Genomic DNA, 17872 nt, shown 5'->3' with positions numbered 1-17872 from the left:
AAATATATCTATCTCCTTCTTGAATATATTTAATGGTTTGGCCTCCACAGCCTTCTGTGGTAGAGAGTTCCACAGGTTCACCACCCTCTGAGTGGAGAAATTTCTCCTCAGCTCGGTTCTAAATGGCATATCCCAAATCCTGAGACTGTGACCCCTGGTTCTGGACTCCCCAGCCATCAGGAACATCCTTCCTGCATCTAGCCTGTCTAGTCCTGTTAGAATTTTATAGGTTTCTATGAGATACCCTTTCATTCTTCTAAACTCTAGTGAATATTGGCCTAGTCGACCCAATCTCTCCTCATACGTCAATCCTGTCATCCCAGGAATCAGCCTAGTAAGTCTTCTTTGCACTGCCTCCATGGCAAGAACATCCTTCCTCAGATAAGGAGACCAAAACTGCACACAATACTCCAGATGTGGTCTCACCAAGGCCCTGTATAACTGCAGCAAGACATCCTTGCTCTTGTACTCAAATCCTCTTGCAATGAAGGCCAATATACCATTCACCTTCCTAACTGTTTGCTGCACCTGAATGCTTGCTTTCAGCGACTGGTGTACAAGGACACCCAGGTCTCGTTGCACCTCCCCCTTTCCCAATCTATCACCATTCAGATAATAATCTGCCTTTCTGTTTGTGCAACCAAAGTGGATAACCTCACATTTATCCACGTTATACTGCATCTGCCATGCATTTGCCCACTCACCCAACTTGTCCAAATCACATTGGAGCCTCTTTGCATCCTCCTCACAGCTCACTTTACACCCCAACTTTGTGGCGTCTGCAAACTTGGAAATGTTACATTTAGTTCCCTCACCCAAGTCATTAATATATATTGTGAATAGCTGGGGCCCAAGCACTGAAACCTGCGGTACCTAGCCACTGCCTGCCACCGGAAAAAGACCGTTTATTCCTACTCTCTGTTTAAGCATTAGCTCCCTCCACCACCGATGCACAGTGGCAGCAGTATGTACCATCTACAAAGATGCACTGCAGCAACTCACCATGCCTCCTTCGACTGCACCTTCCAAACACGTGACCTTTACTGCTTAGAAGAACAAGGGCATTGGAACACCCTACCTGCAAGTTGACTATCGTGACTTGGAACTATATCGCCGTTCCTTCACTGTCGCTAGGTCAAAATCCTGGAACTCCCTCCCTAACAACACTGTGGGTGCATCTACACCCCAAGGACTGTCGCAGTTCAAGAAGGCGGTTCACCACAACCTACTCAAGGGCAATTAGGGATGGGCAATGAATGCTGACCTTGCCAGCGACACCCACATCCCAAGAATGAATAAAAGAAATCATCAGTGTTGTGTATTTTTCTGTCGCGTCAGTCTGCTATCTGTAAAGAAAAGTAATGTGAGAAATATTCCTAATTAATCAAGGTGTTCAATTTTATTGCAGAAATCAAATAACAAAAGTTGACACTCGCAGTGATGATGTGGATGAGACTGTAAAGTTTAAATTCCAGGTATGTTAGAGAAACTTCCAAGCCTGTATGTGAAGAAGACACCAAGACTAAAATGCTTTGGTGGAAGCTGTTTACTGCTTGCCACAGAGCTTACTTCTCCACTTCTAACAACACCCAGCCAGTGTTGGCTGGCTCTTCTTTATATACACTTCTGAGTACAATTAACTAATCAACACCCAACACCCATTCACCCTATTAACTTCAACTACTCGGTATTTAACAGAACCTCTTAGACACTAACATGGTATACTATGTTTACCTGTGATTTACTGTTGAGGAACAATCACAGCTTTGTTAGAATAATACAAATTCACTGTAGAGTGACAGTGTTGCTATTGTCACATCCGAACAAGTAAAACATGTGAATCCTTTTCCTCAAAGTAATTTCTCAATTAAATTCATTCTGCTCAACTAACGTTGGCACCCTTTAACAATTTAAAGTGTTAAAGGGTGTGCTGATGTTCTAAATCTGGCACTAGTATGGATTAGGGCACACCTAGTGGTTCTTGTTCTGAACTGTGTTAGGGTTAGTTAGGGTTGTAGTTGGTGTTAAGGTAACATAGTTACGAAGCTACTAAGTATCATCACCTCATTCCATGACAATATGAAAGGCACAATTCAACATGGTGGCTCCTCATCAGAGCCCTTTCCTATCCTGAGTGGTGTGAAACAGGGCTGTGTTCTCGCACCCACACTTTTTGGGATTTTCTTCTCCCTGCTGCTTTCACATGCGTTCAAATCCTCTGAAGAAGGAATTTTCCTCCACACAAGATCAGGGGGCAGGTTGTTCAACCTTGCCCGTCTAAGAGCGAAGTCCAAAGTACGGAAAGTCCTCATCAGAGAACTCCTCTTTGCTGACGATGCTGCTTTAACATCTCACACTGAAGAGTGCCTGCAGAGTCTCATCGACAGGTTTGCGTCTGCCTGCAATGAATTTGGCCTAACCATCAGCCTCAAGAAAACGAACATCATGGGGCAGGACGTCAGAAATGCTCCATCCATCAATATTGGTGACCACGCTCTGGAAGTGGTTCAAGAGTTCACCTACCTAGGCTCAACTATCACCAGTAACCTGTCTCTGGATGCAGAAATCAACAAGCGCATGGGTAAGGCTTCCACTGCTATGTCCAGACTGGCCAAGAGAGTGTGGGAAAATGGCGCACTGACACGGAACACAAAAGTCCGAGTGTATCAGGCCTGTGTCCTCAGTACCTTGCTCTACGGCAGCGAGGCCTGGACAACGTATGCCAGCCAAGAGCGACGTCTCAATTCATTCCATCTTCGCTGCCTTCGGAGAATACTTGGCATCAGGTGGCAGGACTATATCTCCAACACAGAAGTCCTTGAAGCGGCCAACACCCCCAGCTTATACACACTACTGAGTCAGCGGCGCTTGAGATGGCTTGGCCATGTGAGCCGCATGGAAGATGGCAGGATCCCCAAAGACACATTGTACAGCGAGCTCGCCACTGGTATCAGACCCACGGGCCGTCCATGTCTCCGCTATAAAGACGTCTGCAAACGCGACATGAAATCGTGTGACATTGATCACAAGTCGTGGGAGTCAGTTGCCAGCATTCGCCAGAGCTGGCGGGCAGCCATAAAGACAGGGCTAAATTGTGGCGAGTCGAAGAGACTTAGTAGTCGGCAGGAAAAAAGACAGAGGCGCAAGGGGAGAGCCAACTGTGCAACAGCCCCGACAAACAAATTTCTCTGCAGCACCTGTGGAAGAGCCTGTCACTCCAGAATTGGCCTTTATAGCCACTCCAGGCGCTGCTTCACAAACCACTGACCACCTCCAGGCACGTATCCATTGTCTCTCGAGATAAGGAGGCCCAAAGAACATAGTTGTTATAATTCTGGACAAAGAATCCAGAAGGAAGTTGTGAAATTGAACTAAAAACATTTGGGACCAGATTTTCAAAAGCCGCAGGATCGAGACTCGGTGCAGACGCGATTTAAAAATCAGGCTCCTGGAGGTTGTCTGCAGAACCCGATGCCTCCGGAACAGTCTGCAATTTTTAATGTGAGGTTTGGGGGTGGGGAGGGAACAGTGAAACCGCTCGTCTCCAATTTAAGCTCTTTTAGGAGCTGGTTAAAGAGGCGGGGTGCCCGCACGACAGTTTTCAAAGAGCAATCTGGCAAGCCCAACCAATCTGGTGCACAATAGTGCACAACTGTCGGGCTCGTAGTGGACAGAAGAATAACTTGGTTGTTTGAGGAAGCAATCTTTTTGGCCTTTGAGTTTCTTGCACTGGGCCCAGCGCAGGACATTTTTTTCCGTTATGGAACCGCTGCGTCACCTCCTGCTGCGTGCTTTCATGGACGAGGCAGCAGCAGGCCACATCGTGGCTGCTACTTGCCTTTGCCTTTGGTGCCAGGCAGCTGGCTCCCACCTCCTGTGGAATAAACATTGAATTCCCAGCATTGCCCACATCTTAACACAATTTTTAAAAAGTTCTCTACACCAGGAACCCAGGTGCGTGTCAGTATTTCTAAAACTGAGCTTTACTGCCAGAACTAATTAATTTCATTACCTTTTGTAGAAATGCCAAGAAAAATACAGGAACACAGCAGCTCAGACATGCAGGTCTGGACAAAGATTTTAGTGTTGGCTTGTTAAATAGAAAGGGTCACTGGTTTAACACATTAGCAACTGGAAATGTAGTAAACAATGGGGAGGATGGTAATAGACTTCGGAAGGGGTCAGAGTCACATACGGCACAGAAGGAGGTCATTGAGTCCGTGCAGGTTCTCCACGGAGCTCTGCAGTTAGTCCCACTCCCTGGCTTGATCGCCAGGTCATTGCGAGTTCCAGGTTATTACGACCCCCTGCCTAAAAAAGTGCTACCTCATATTCTCCCTGCATTTTTTGCTCAAAATTTTCAATCTGTGTTCCCGAGTCCTTGTCCGTGTACCATTTGTTAATGGGAACAGTTTTCCATGTCTAACTTATCTAAGCCTGTCATAATCTTGTACAGTTCTATTAAATCTCCCCTCAATCTCCTTTATTCTAAACTAACCTTTTAACTAAAATCCTTCGTCCCTGGAACTATTTTGGTAAATCTCCCCTGCACCCTCTTAAGGACCCTCAGATCCTTCCTGGAGTGTGGTGTGACTTGAATTGGACATAGCACTCCAGTTGGGGCCTAACCAGAGCTTTATAAAGGTTCAGCATAACTTGCTTTTGTACTGACTGCCTCTGTTTATGAAGCCCAAGATCCCATATGCTTTACTAACAAGTATAGGCACCTACCAAGCCAGCGGCGCCTGTAAGCCGCATGGAAGATGGCAGGATCCCCAAGGACACATTGTATAGCGAGCTCGTCACTGGTATCAGACCCACCGGCCGTCCATGGCTCTGCTTTAAAGACGTCTGCAAACGCGACATGAAGTCCTGTGACATTGATCATAAGTCGTGGGAGGCAGTTGCCAGCGATCACCAGAGCTGGCGGGCAACCATAAAGGTGGGGCTAAAGCGTGGCGAGTCAAAGAGACTTAGCAGTTGGCAGGAAAAAAGTCAGAAGCGCAAGGAGAGAACCGACTGTGTAACAGCCCCGACAACCAATTTCATCTGCAGCACCTGTGGAAGAGTCTGTCACTCTAGAATTGGCCTTGAAAGCCACTCCAGGCGCTGCTTCACAAACCACTGACCACCTCCAGGTGCTTACCCATTGTCTCTCGAGACAAGGAGGCCAAAGAAGATGGGTACCGACATGTTGCACCACAGACATGACAAAATTATTGACTCAGCCACATGCATGGCGACAATTAAGCTGTATATAAAGTGTTTATCCAATCTAATGCCATCAAAACACTGTCCGAGTTAAAACACATTTCTCCCTATAAATAAAGTATTTAAGCATACAGACATCAGTGGAGAGCAGCACAACTGTTATTAGCTAGCTAACAAGCAAAATAGTATGAAATGCCAATCCTACATCATGTCAGGGGTGGTAGATGGGCCTTATTGGATGACCTCTGTGGGATTCACACTGTGTCAGGAGTGCAAATTCATTCAATAAACCATGTAACTCAAGGAGAGGATCGTTGTTGTGGTTATTGAAATGGGGCAGTAGAAAAATCGGTAATAGGAAGACGGACCATTTCTCTCACTGCTGTTGTCACAAGTTAATTTCTGATGGTCTCTGCTTGTGCAAATTCTCCACCTGCTTGTAATATGTATCTGAAGACAGGACAGCCAACAAAAGGGCAGTGATCTCTGAATCAGGAGAATTTTATAGGGTGAAACAGATAGTACTTCAGAAGAGTCAGGTAAAATAGAAAAGTAGAGAGGGACAAGAAGGGACAGAGAGATTAGTGGTTGGGAGTGAAGACTAGTTTATTCATCTTGACAGGCTGTTAAATCGAGTCCTGGATTCTAAAATACAGGAACAACAGCATCTCTCGTGGACAAAATGTCATTTGCTCACCAAAGCTAGTGACAAAAATTAGCGAAACAGAATTATGAATAAAGAACGCCCTTCAGTTCCTGCAATAAAGCGATTCTCTTAAGTTTACTTATGTCTGTCAATGTCGATTCCGATTCAGCTCTGACAAGTTAATTATTAACAAAAACCTTTTCTGCAAAAAGTTGAACAGTTGTTACTGCATGTATTATCCTGTTACAAAATGTTTAGTCACTATCTGTAAGATTGTACTGCAGACTAACCAATTTATGTTCAAGCCAAATCTATTGCCTGTTAGCAAAGGTACACTTTGAACATAGTGTAATTATATGATACAGACAACTTTCAAATGACATTGGCCACTCAGGTTATCTGCCCTCAAACTGGATAGTAAATGATGCACATTGCAGTTACTGATCTTTAACATACTTAGCTGCTAGGTAGCTGCTACATAACTGCTAGGTTATTTTAAAACACAAGGTTAAAAGCTTGAAGTATTGATGTCCAACCTTTTTGCATGGGGGCCACTTTACGATTTTTGTCTTAAATAGGGGGCCGGTGAGACAATTTTAGAATAATAAAGGCATTAAAAAATTATCTTACATTGAATCAAAACAGCAGCAAATGTGCATTTTTTTCAAGAAGCTTTAAATGAAAAGATTAATTTATTGACTGACTTTCTCTTCACTATGTTGGACGCTGATTTGGTGAGATACCTGGCATTGTTTTGCTTGCACAAGTAGTCAGTGTTTGCCACACACTTGGTGTAGCGATGTGGAGTATTCTGGATAGATGTCCCTCTGTCAGGAGTGATCTTGATCGCTGTCTCTCCCTCCCCTCTCTCTGTGTCTGTGTGTGTCTCTCTGTCTGCCTCTGTCTTTCTCTCTCTCTCTCCCTGTGCCCCACTCTCTCTCTCTCTCTCTCTCTCCCCCCCCCCCCTCTCTGTTCCCCCACTCACTCTTTCTTTCCCCCACACTCTCTCTCCTGCCCTGTCCCCCACTCTCTCTCCCCCTGGCTCCTCTCTCTCTCTCTCTCTCTCTCTCTCTCTCTCTCTCTCTCTCTCTCTCTCTCTCTCTCTCTCCCCCTCCCCCCCCCATCGCCCACACTCTCTCTCTATCTCTCTCTCCCTGTCCCCCACTCTCTCTCTCTCCCCCCCCCCATCCCCACTCTCTCTCTCCCTGTCCCCCACTCTCTCCCTGTCTCCCACTCTCTCTCTCCCTGTCCCCCACTCTCTCTCTCTCTCTCCCTGTCCCCCACTCTCTCTCTCTCTCTCCCTGTCCCCCACTCTCTCTCTCTCTCCCTGTCCCCCACTCTCTCTCTCTCTCTCTCCCTGTCCCCCACTCTCTCTCTCTCTCTCCCTGTCCCCCACTCTCTCTCTCTCTCTCTCTGTCCCCCACTCTCTCTCTCTGTCCCCCACTCACTATCTCCCTGTCCCCCACTCTGTCTCTGTCTCTGTCCTCTCTCTCTCTGTCCCTCCCTCTCTCTCTGTCCTTCCCCCTCTCTCTGTTCCTCTCTCTCTCTCCCTCTCCCTCTCTATTCCCCCCTGCTCTCTGTTCCCCCCCTTCTCTATGTTCCCCCTCTCTGCAGATGACACAAAAATTGGTGTCGTAAATAGTGAGGAGGAAAGCCTTAGATTACAGGACAACATAGATGGGCGGAGCAGTGGCAAATGGAATTTAATCCCGAGAAGTGTAAGGTGATGCATTTTGGGAGGACTAACAAGGCAAGGGAATATACAATGGATGGTAGGACCCTAGGAAGTGCAGAGGGTCAGAGGGACCTTGGTGTACTTGTCCATAGATCACTGAAGGCAGCAGCACAGGCAGATAAGGTGGTTAGGAAGGCATATGGGATACTTGCCTTTATTAGCTGAGTCATAGAGTATAAGAGCAGTGAGGTTGTATATGATGGAGCTGTATAAAATGCTAGCTAGGCCACAGCTGGAGTGCTCTGTACAGTTCTGGTCACCACACTATAGGAAGAATGTAATTGCACTGGAGAGGGTGCAGAGAAGATTCACCAGGATGTTGCCTGGGCTGGAGCTATGAAAAGAGACTGGATAGGCTAGGGTTATTTTCCTTAGAGCAGAGAAGGCTGAGGGGGGACCTGATCGAGGTATACAAAATTATGAGGGGCATAGATAGGATAGATAGGAAGGAACTTTTTCCCTTAGCGGAGGAGTCAATAACCAGGGGGCATAGATTTAAGGTAATGGGCAGGAGGCTTAGAGGGGATTTGAGGAAATTTTTTTTCACCCAGAGAGTGGTTGGAATCTGGATCACACTGCCTGAAGGGGTGGTAAAGGCAGGAACCCTCACAACATTTAAGAAGTATTTAGATGAGCACTTGAAACACCATAGCATACAAGGCTACGGGCCAAGTGCTGGAAAATGGGATTAGAATAGATAGGTGCCTGATGGCCGGCACAGACACAATGGGCCGAAGGACCTGTTTTTGTGCTGTATAACTCTATGACTCTGTTCCCCCCTCTCTCTCTGTTCCCCCCTCTCTCTCTGTTCCCCCCTCTCTCTCTGTTTCCCCCCTCTCTCTCTGTTTCCCCCCTCTCTGTTTCCCCCCTCTCTCTCTGTTTCCCCCCTCTCTCTCTGTTTCCCCCCTCTCTCCCTGTTTCCCCAATCTCTCTGTTTCCCAATCTCTCTGTTTCCCAATCTCTCTGTTTCCCAATCTCTCTGTTTCCCAATCTCTCTGTTTCCCCCATCTCTGTCTGTTTCCCCCATCTCTGTCTGTTTCCCCCATCTCTGTCTGTTTACCCCATCTCTCTCTGTTTACCCCATCTCTCTCTGTTTACCCCATCTCTCTCTGTTTCCTCCTCTCTCTCTTTCCCCCATCTCTCTCTCTTTCCCCCATCTCTCTCTCTTTCCCCCATCTCTCTCTCTTTCCCCCATCTCTCTCTGTTATCCCCTCTTTCTCCTGTTTCCCCCTCTTTCTCTGTTTCCCCCTCTCTGTTTCCCTCTCTCTCTCTCTCTCTCTTTCCCCCCTATCTCTCTCTTTCCCCCCTCTCTCTCTCTTCCCCCTCTCTCTCTTCCCCCTCTCTCTCTTCCCCCTCTCTCTCTTCCCCCTCTCTCTCTTCCCCCTCTCTCTCTTCCCCCTCTCTCTCTTCCCCCTCTCTCTCTTCCCCCTCTCTCTCTTCCCCCTCTCTCTCTTCCCCCTCTCTCTCTTCCCCCTCTCTCTCTTCTCCCTCTCTCTCTGTTTCTCTCTCTTCTCCCTCTCTCTCTGTTTCCCCCTCTCTCTCTCTCTCTCTGTTTCCCCCTCTCTCTCTCTCTCTGTTTCCCCCTCTCTCTCTCTCTGTTTCCCCCTCTCTCTCTCTCTGTTTCCCCCTCTCTCTCTCTGTTTCCCCCTCTCTCTCTCTCTGTTCCCCCTCTCTCTCTCTCTCTTTCTCCCCTCTCTCTCTCTCTTTCCCCGCTCTTTCTCTGTTCCCCCCTCTCTGTTACCCCCCCTCTCTCTGTTTCTCCTCTCTCTCTCTCTCTCTGTTCCCACCTCTTTCTCTTTTACCCTCCCTCTTTGTTCCCCCCCCCCACTCTGTTTCTCTCCTCTCTCTCTGTTTCCCCCTGCTCTCTGTTTCCCCCCTCTCTCGTTTCCCCCTCTCTCTCTGTTTCCCCCCTCTCTCTCCCTCTTCTCTCTCTCTCTCTTTCCATCCACTCTCTCTTTTTCCCCATCCCTCTCTCTGTTTCCCCCTCTCTCTCCCTGGCTCCAGTATTTCTCTCTCCCCCACTCTTTCTCTCTCACCTCCCCCCACCCCGTTCCCATACCCCCTCTCTCTGTTTCCCCTTCTCTCTCTGTTTCCCCCTCTCTCTCCCCCTCTCCCTCTCTCCCTGGCCCCACTATTTCTCTCTCCCTGTCCCCCATGCTTTCTCTGTCTCTTTGTCCCCCCCCCCCCCCAACTGTTCCCGTACTCTTTCTCTCTCTGTTCCTTCTTTCTCTTTCTTATCCCTCTCTCTTCCCCTCTCTGACAGTTGCAGAAAACGGGAACTTTCTGATGAGCAGCTTTGTGATTGGTCAGCTTTTCAAAAAAACTCGCAACCATCAGTTTCACAGCTGAAAGATGGGAACAGTGGTTTCCAACTTCGGTCTTTGGAACACTCTTCCTGAGGTGAGAGTGGCTGCTTTTGACATCAAGGCAGCATTTCATCGCGTATGGCATCAAGGAGCCCCAGCAAAACTGGTGTCAATGGGGATCAGAGGAAAATCTCTCTGCTGATCGGAGTCGTACCTAGCGCAAAGGAAGATGTTTGTGGTTGTTGGAGGTCAATTATCTCAACTGCATGACAGCACTGCTGGAGTTCCTCAGGGTAGTGTCCCAGGCCCAACCATCTTCAGCTGCTTCATCAATGACCTTCCCTCCATCATAAGGTCAGAAGTGGTGATTGCAGTGTTTAGTTCCATTGGCAACTCCTCAGATACTGAAGCAGTCCGTGCCCACATACAGCAAGACCTGAACAATATCCAGGCTTGGGCTGATAAGTGGCAAATAACGTTCATGCCACACAAGTGCCAGGCAATGACCATCTCCAACAAGAGATAATCTAACCATCTCCCCTTAACATTCAATGGCATTACCATCGCTGAATCCCCCACTATCAACATCCTAGGGGCTACCATTGACCAGAAACTGAACTGGAGTAGCCATATCAACACCGAGGCTACATGAGCAGGTCAGAGGCTAGGAATCCTGAGGCGAGTAACTCACCTCCTGACTCCCTAAAGCCTGCCCACCATCTACAAGGCACAAGTCAGGAGTGTGATGGAATACTGTCCACTTGCCTGGATGGGTGCAGCTCCAACAACACTCAAGAAGCTCAACACCATCCAGGACAAAGCAGCCTGCTTCATTGTCATCCCATCCACAAACATTCACTCCCTCCACTGCCAACGCACAGTGGCAGTAGTGTGTACCATCTACAAGAGGCACTGCAGCAATGCACCAAGGCTCCTTAGACAGCAGTTTCCAAATCCAAATCTCTACCACCGAGAAGGACAAGAGCTGCAGATGGATGGGAACACCACCATCTGCAAGTTCCCCTCCAATCCACACACAATCCTGACTTGGAACTATATCTCCATTCCTTCACTGTTGCTGGGTCAAAATCCTGGAACTCTCTTCCTCACAGCATTGTGGACGTACCTACCCCACATGGACTGCAGCGGTTCAAGAAGGCAGCTCACCACCACCTTCTTAAGGGCAATTAGGGATGGGCAATAAATGCTGGCCTGGCCAGCAATGCCCACACCCCTTGAACGAATAAAAAAAAGGTAGCTGGAGCAGAGTCTTTGAATAGTTTTAAGGCAGAGGTAGATAGATTCTCAATAAGCAAGGGGGTGAAAGGATATTGGAGGTAGGCAAAAATGTGGAGTTGAGGTTACAATCAGATCAGCCACGATCTTAGTGAATGGTGGAGCAGGCTCGAGGGGCCGAGTGGCCTTTTCAGCGACTTTTAAAAAGAAATCAGCACCTGCCAGAAAACCATGAACTTGTCTGAAGTTGGGAAGCACTGTTTCTGCTCTAAGCTGTGAAACTGATGGCTGTGAGTTTTTTTTTAAAGTCTGACTGGTCTGGAAAGAAACAGCCAATAGGAAATTTCTGGTCCCTGAAATTACCAGTCACAGACCCCAAAATCTTTTACCACCGACACTGGTGTCCGTGTATGGACACGTTGCCGACCCCTGTTGACTAACCACTCTCTCAATATGTCCTGCCACCTTCAAAGATCAATGCACATGCACCCCCAGGTCCCTCTCCTCCTACACACTCTTTAAAACTCTGCCATTAAGTATGTATTGCCTCTCCCTATTCTGCTAGCCTATCTACGTCCTTTTGCAGGCAGTTCATATCATCCTCACTGTTTGCTGCACCTCCAAGTTTGGTGTCATCAGCAAATTTTGAGATTCTGCTTTGTATTGCAAGATCCAAGTCATTTATGTATAGCAAAAAAAGCAGTGGTCCCAGCACTGACCCTTAGGGAACACCATCCTCCAGACTGAAAAGCAACCATTTACTATGACTCTGTTTTCTGTCCTTAAGCCAATTTTTCATCCAATTGGACACTGAACCTCCTATTCCATGAGCCTCAATATTGTTAACCAGCCTTTTATGTCGTACCTTATAAAATGCTTTCTTAAAATTCAAATAGACAACATCCACCACATTCCCTTCATGAACCTCTCTGTTACTTCATCAAAAAATTCAATTGGATTTGTCAAGCATCATCTGTCTTTTAGAAATCCATGCTGACTATCCTTAATTAACTCGAACCTCTCTAAGTGTCCATTGATATTTTCCCTGTTTGTTGTTTCTAAACAGGACGGTGGAAGGCAAATAGATGGACCTTGGTCTTTTTTGTCCAGTTTTTCCCATCTAAACAGACCCTTTCTTGAATAGGGCTGTCTCATTTGCCACTGTCAAATCCTCTGGCACCTCCCCTGTATCCAGGAAAGATTGGAAGATTATGGCAAGCCCTTCAGCTATCTCCATCCCATTTCCTTTAGCAACCTGGGATGCAAGCCATCCAGACCAGGTGACTTATCTCCTCTACGCATAGCCAGACTTTTTAGTATCTTCCCACCCCCTCAATTTTTATCCTACCCATCACCTGTACGTTCTCCTCTTCTACAGATATTTTGTCAGATTCTACTGCCTTAGTGAACACTGATACAAAGTACTAATTAAGTATATTAGCCTTGCCCTGCCCTTCTAAGCATATATTACCATCTTTGACTCTAATAGGCCCCACTCCACCTCTTATTACTCGCTTACTGTTTACCTGCCAGGTGGAAGATTTTTGGGTTTCTTTTTATGTTGACTGCCATTCTAATCGCCTGTTCTCATTTTGCCGGTCCCATTTTCCTCTTCGCCTTCGCACTCAACTTATTGTATTTGGCCTGGTTCTCACTTAATGAGTTCACCTGACATACATCATACATCCTCTTATTTGTTTCATCATCATCTCTATCTCCCTCATCATCCAATGAGCCCTGTTCTTGGTTCCCCTACCTTTCACCCTTGTTGGAATGTTCCCAGCCTGTACCTGAAGGATCTCGTCCTTTAAGATAATGCATTGTTCCTATACAGCTCTTCCTGTCATCAGTCTTTGGTTCCATTCTACCCGACTAGATCCCTTCTCATTGCGTTGAAATTAGTCCTCTTCCAATCTAGATATTTTGCCTAATTTTGTTCATTGCTTTTCTGCATTACTAGTCTGAAGCTTATGATACGATGATCACTCTTACCCAAGTGCTCCCCCAAACACTTGCCACTTGGCCCACCTCACTTCCCAGCACCAGATCCAGTAATGCCTCTTTTCTAGTTGAGCTGAGAACATACTGATCAAGGACGTTCTGAGCACATTTCAAAAATTCTTCCCCCTCTTTACCCTTTACTCTAAAATTAACCCAATCAATATTTGGATAATTAAAGTCCCCCAATATCACCACTCTATAGTTGTTGCACATCACTGTGATTTCCCTGCAGATTTGCAGATCTGTTTCTCTATCTCTCTATAGACAGACTGATGAGAGGATCAGACAATTAGCAGATGAAATTTAATGCAGAGATGTGGGAAGTGATAGATTTTGGTAGGAAGATTGAGGAGAGGCAATATGAACTAAATGTTGCAATTTTAAATGGAGTACAGGAAAGAGAGTGTGTACCATCTACAAGATGCATTGCTCCTTCAACTGCACCTTCCAAACCCGTGATCTCTACTACTTAGAAGGATAAGGGTAGTTGGGGTGTAGGAGCACCACCACCTGCAAGTTCTCCTCCAAGTCACACACCATCCTGACTTGGAATTATATTACCACTCCTTCACTGTCGCTGGGTCAAAATCCTGGAACTCCTTCCCTAACAGCACATGGACTGCAGCGTTTCAAGAAGGCAGCTCACCACCATCTGCTCAAGGGAAATTAAGAAAGGTCAATAAATGCTGGCCTTTCCAGCAATGCCCACATCTCAAGAATGAATAAAAATAGAGACCTATGGGCATACATGCAAAAGTCTTTGAAGGTGTCAGGACAAATTCAGAAGGATGTTTTTTTTAAAAAATGGGATCCTTAGCTTTATAAATAGAGGCATAGAGTACAAAATCAAGGAAGTTGTGCTCAATCTTTATAAATCACTGGTTAGGCCTCAGTTGGAGTATTGTGTCCAATTCTGGGCACTACACTTTAGGAAGGATGGCAAGGCATTGGAAAGGGTACAAATTGATTTACCAGAATGGTACTAGGGATGAGGGACTTCAGTTAGTTGGAGAGACTGAACAAGCTGTGATTTGTTTGCAATACAAGGAGGTGGTTAAAGGGAAATTTAATAGAGCTGTTAAACATTATAAGGATTTTGATTGAGTAGATAGGGAAAAGCTGTTCTACTGGCAGAAGGGTTGGTAACTCAGTATTCAGGTTCAGACAAATTAGAAAAGAAACAGACGGGAGACGAGGAGAAATCCTTTTACACAGCAAGTTGTCGCGATCTGGAATGCACATCCTGAAAGGGTCGTAGAAACAGATTCAATAATAACTTTCAAAAGGGAATTCGATAAATATTTAAAAAGGAAAAATGCAGGGCTATGGGAAAAGAGTAAGGGAGTGGGATTAAGTCCGATTTTCAAAGAGCTGACACAGGCACAATGGGCCAAATGGCCGCCTTTGGTGCTGTATGATTCTATCATTTTAACTGTCTATGACAAAGAGCAGTTCTAATTTTCCATATTACCAGGATATTAACTATTTATTTAATAGAATGTAAACTCTGTGTGCTCCTATCACAGGTCACCATGGACAACCCTTACAATGCTTCAGTAAATCTAACAATATCAATTCCAGTGAAAGTACAGGATCGGCAAATTCTCAACCTGCATCAGGTAATACTGAATTTAATGTGATTCAATTCATTTATCACTTTCAGCAATATCAAAATGGCCCACTTACAGACACTGATGACAAGAATCAATTTGAAACTATATTGCTATCAATTAGGGTGGCACAGTGGCGCAGTGGTTAGCACCGCAGCCTCACAGCTCCAGCAACCCGGGTTCAGTTCTGGGTACTGCCTGTGTGGAGTTTGCAAGTTCTCCCTGTGGCCGCGTGGGTTTCCTCCGGGTGTTCGAGTTTCCTCCCACAGCCAAAGACTTGCAGGTTGATAGGTAAATTGGCCATTGTAAATTGCCCCTCATGTAGGTAGGTGGTAGGAGAATGGTGGGGATGTGGTAGGGAATATGGGGTTAATGTAGGATTAGTATAAATGGGTGGTTGTTGGTCGGCACAGATTTGGTGGGCCGAAGGGCCTGTTTCAGTGCTGTATCACCCTGTGACTAATACCATTAATATTTAGCAGTACTAGACCTGCACAAGCTTCAGTATGAGGTTATGAATACTACATCTGTACAAGCTCCAGTATCAAAGTATCAGTACGAGATCTGCACTGACTTCAGTATTAGGGGTATGAATACTAGACCTGGACTGTACGGCTATGGTAACAGTGGTTATGTTACTGAACTAGTAATTCAGAGGTAAATAAAAACAAGAAATGCTGGAAATACACAGCAGGTCTGGCAGCATCTGTGGAGAGAGAAGCAGAGTTAACGTTTCAGGTCAGTGATCCTTCGTCAGAACTGACAAATATTAGAAATGTAAAAGGTTTTAAGCAAGTAAAGTGGAGGTGGGGCAAGAGATAACAAAAGAGAAGGTGTTGAGTGGACAAAGTAACTGACCAGAAGGTCAAGACAAAGCGTTAGTACAGAGAGGGTGTGAATTGACTGCAAAGCACAAAGCACTACAAGCACAAACATTAAAAAAAACAGAAACAGTGGGTAGGCACAGTGGAAACAAACTAAAATAAAGTAACCAAATAAAAAAGAAAAAAATAACGAAACATAAAAAGGGGGGCCCGTCATGCTTTGAAATTATTGAACTTAATGTTCAGTCCGGCAGGCTGTAGCGTGCCCAATTGGTAAATGAGGTGCTGTTCCTCAAGCTTGCGTTGATGTTCGCTGGAACACTGCAGCAATCCCAGGACCAGAGATGGGAGCCTGAGAGCAGGGGCGAGTGTTGAAATGGCCAGCAACCGGAAGCTTGGGGTCATGCTTACGGACAGAGTGGAGGTGTTCCGCAAAGCGGTCACCCAATTTGCATTTGGTCTCCCCAATGTAGAGGAGACTACATTGTGAGCAGCGAATACAGTATACTAAATTGAAAGAAGTACAAATAAATTGCGGCTTCGCCTGAAAGGAGTGTTTGGGGCCTTGGATAGTGAGGGGAGAGGAGATAAATGGGCAGGTATTACACCTCCTGTGATTGCAGGGGAGGTTCTGTGAGAAGGGGACGAGGTGGTGGAGGGTGGTGGTGGATGGCGACTGGTTGGGCCTCTGTTCAAGGAAGAAGCGGAGAGCCCTCAAACTGTCCTGTTGGGGGATGCAGGTGTAGAGAGATTGGATGTCCATCGTGAAGAGGAGGCAGTTAGGACCAGGAAACTGGAAATTGTCAAAATGACACAGGGCGTCAGAAGAGTCACACATGTAGGTAGGAAGAGACTGGACCAGGGGAGAAAAGATAGTCAAGATAGGAAGAAATATGTTCAGTGGGGCAGGAACAGGTGGAAACAATGGGTCTGCCGGGACAGTCCTGTTTGTGGATTTTGGGAAGGAGGTAGAAGTGGGCTGTCCGGGGTTGCAGAACTATGAGGTTAGAAGCTGTACAGGGAAGATCTTCAGAGGAGATGAGGTCAGTGACAGTTCTGTGGACAGTAGCTTGATGTTCAGTGGTGGGGTCACGGTCCAGGGGGAAGTAGGAAGAAGTGTCTGAGAGTTGGCGCTGAGCCTCTGCAAGGTGGAGGTCAGTACGCCAGACAACAACAGGTTTGATGACAATGTCGGGGTTAGACCTGAGAGAACAGAGTGCAGCAAGTTCAGAGGGGGGCAGGTTAGAGTGAGTGAGGGGGGCAGAGAAATTGAGATGGCCAATGTCTCGCCGACAGTTTTCAATGAAAAGATCAAGAGCGGGTAAGAGGCCAGGGGGAGGGGTCCAGGTAGAGGGGGAATGCTGGAGGCGGGTAAATGGGTCTGCTGGTCGGGGGGAGGACTCTTCGTCAAAGAAGTGAGCACGGAGACGAAGGCGACAGAAGAAGAGCTCAATGTCATGCCGAGCACGAAATTCATTGAGGTGGGGGCATAAGGGGATAAAACTGTGTCCTTTGCTGAGTATAGAACGTTCAGCGTCAGATAGGGGAGGGTCAGAGGGTATAGTGAATACGCGGCAAGGGGTCAGATTAGAAGGGTTGAGGTCAGAGTGAAGTGAAGGGGAAGAAGGATCTGGAGGGGCATTAGTCCCCATCAGCTGCTGGAGCTTGCATTCCTTAACATCTGAAAGGAAGAAAAGAAGTTTTTCGTGAATGTGTCGGATAAGACGAAGGATGAAATGAAACTGCGGAGTAGAACAGCTTTGAGATAAGGTGAGGCGTTGCTTCTGGAGAGAGAGGTCCAGTGTGTACATGGCGTCCCACCAGGACGGTCTGAGGGCTCTCCGCTTCTTCCTTGAACAGAGGCCCAACCAGTCCCCATCCACCACCACCCTCCTCTGCCTGGCTGAACTTGTTCTCACATTGAACAACTTCTCCTTCAACTCAGCTCACTTCCTTCAAGTAAAAGGTGTTGCTATGGGTACCCACATGGGTCCTAGTTATGCCTTTCTTTTTGTGGGATATATCGAACATTCCTTGTTCCAGTCCTACTCAGGCCCCCTCCCCCAACCCTTTTTCTGGTACATTGATGACTGTATTGGTGCCGTTTCCTGCTCCCACCCAGAACTAGAAAACTTTATCAACTTTGCTTCTAATTTCCACCCTTCTCTCACCTTCACATGGTTCATCTCCGACACTTCCCTTCCCTTCCTCGACTTCCTTGTCTCCATCTCTGGGGATAGGCTGTCTACTAATATTCATTATAAGTCCACCGACTCCCACAGCTACCTTGATGACACATCTTC

The 17872-nt window shown here is 46.6% G+C and overlaps 1 protein-coding gene across 4 annotated transcripts in view; it reads left to right on the top strand.

The window, feature by feature from the left end:
* Positions 1 to 17872, top strand: part of LOC137346877 (integrin alpha-E-like) — a 397091-nt gene that overhangs the window by 323766 nt on the left and 55453 nt on the right. For 3 of the 4 annotated variants that reach the window (XM_068010834.1, XM_068010833.1, XM_068010832.1), the window contains 2 exons: positions 1409 to 1475; positions 14662 to 14754. In XM_068010834.1, coding sequence (XP_067866935.1) covers positions 1409 to 1475; positions 14662 to 14754 — 160 coding nt within the window. The remainder of the gene's footprint in view (positions 1 to 1408; positions 1476 to 14661; positions 14755 to 17872) is intronic. The other variant, XM_068010835.1, reaches the window with a different exon arrangement.

Source organism: Heterodontus francisci, chromosome 30 (genome assembly GCF_036365525.1).
Source record: "Heterodontus francisci isolate sHetFra1 chromosome 30, sHetFra1.hap1, whole genome shotgun sequence".
Classification (NCBI taxonomy): Eukaryota; Metazoa; Chordata; class Chondrichthyes; order Heterodontiformes; family Heterodontidae; genus Heterodontus; species Heterodontus francisci.
This window is presented reverse-complemented; position numbering and strand designations above follow the sequence as displayed.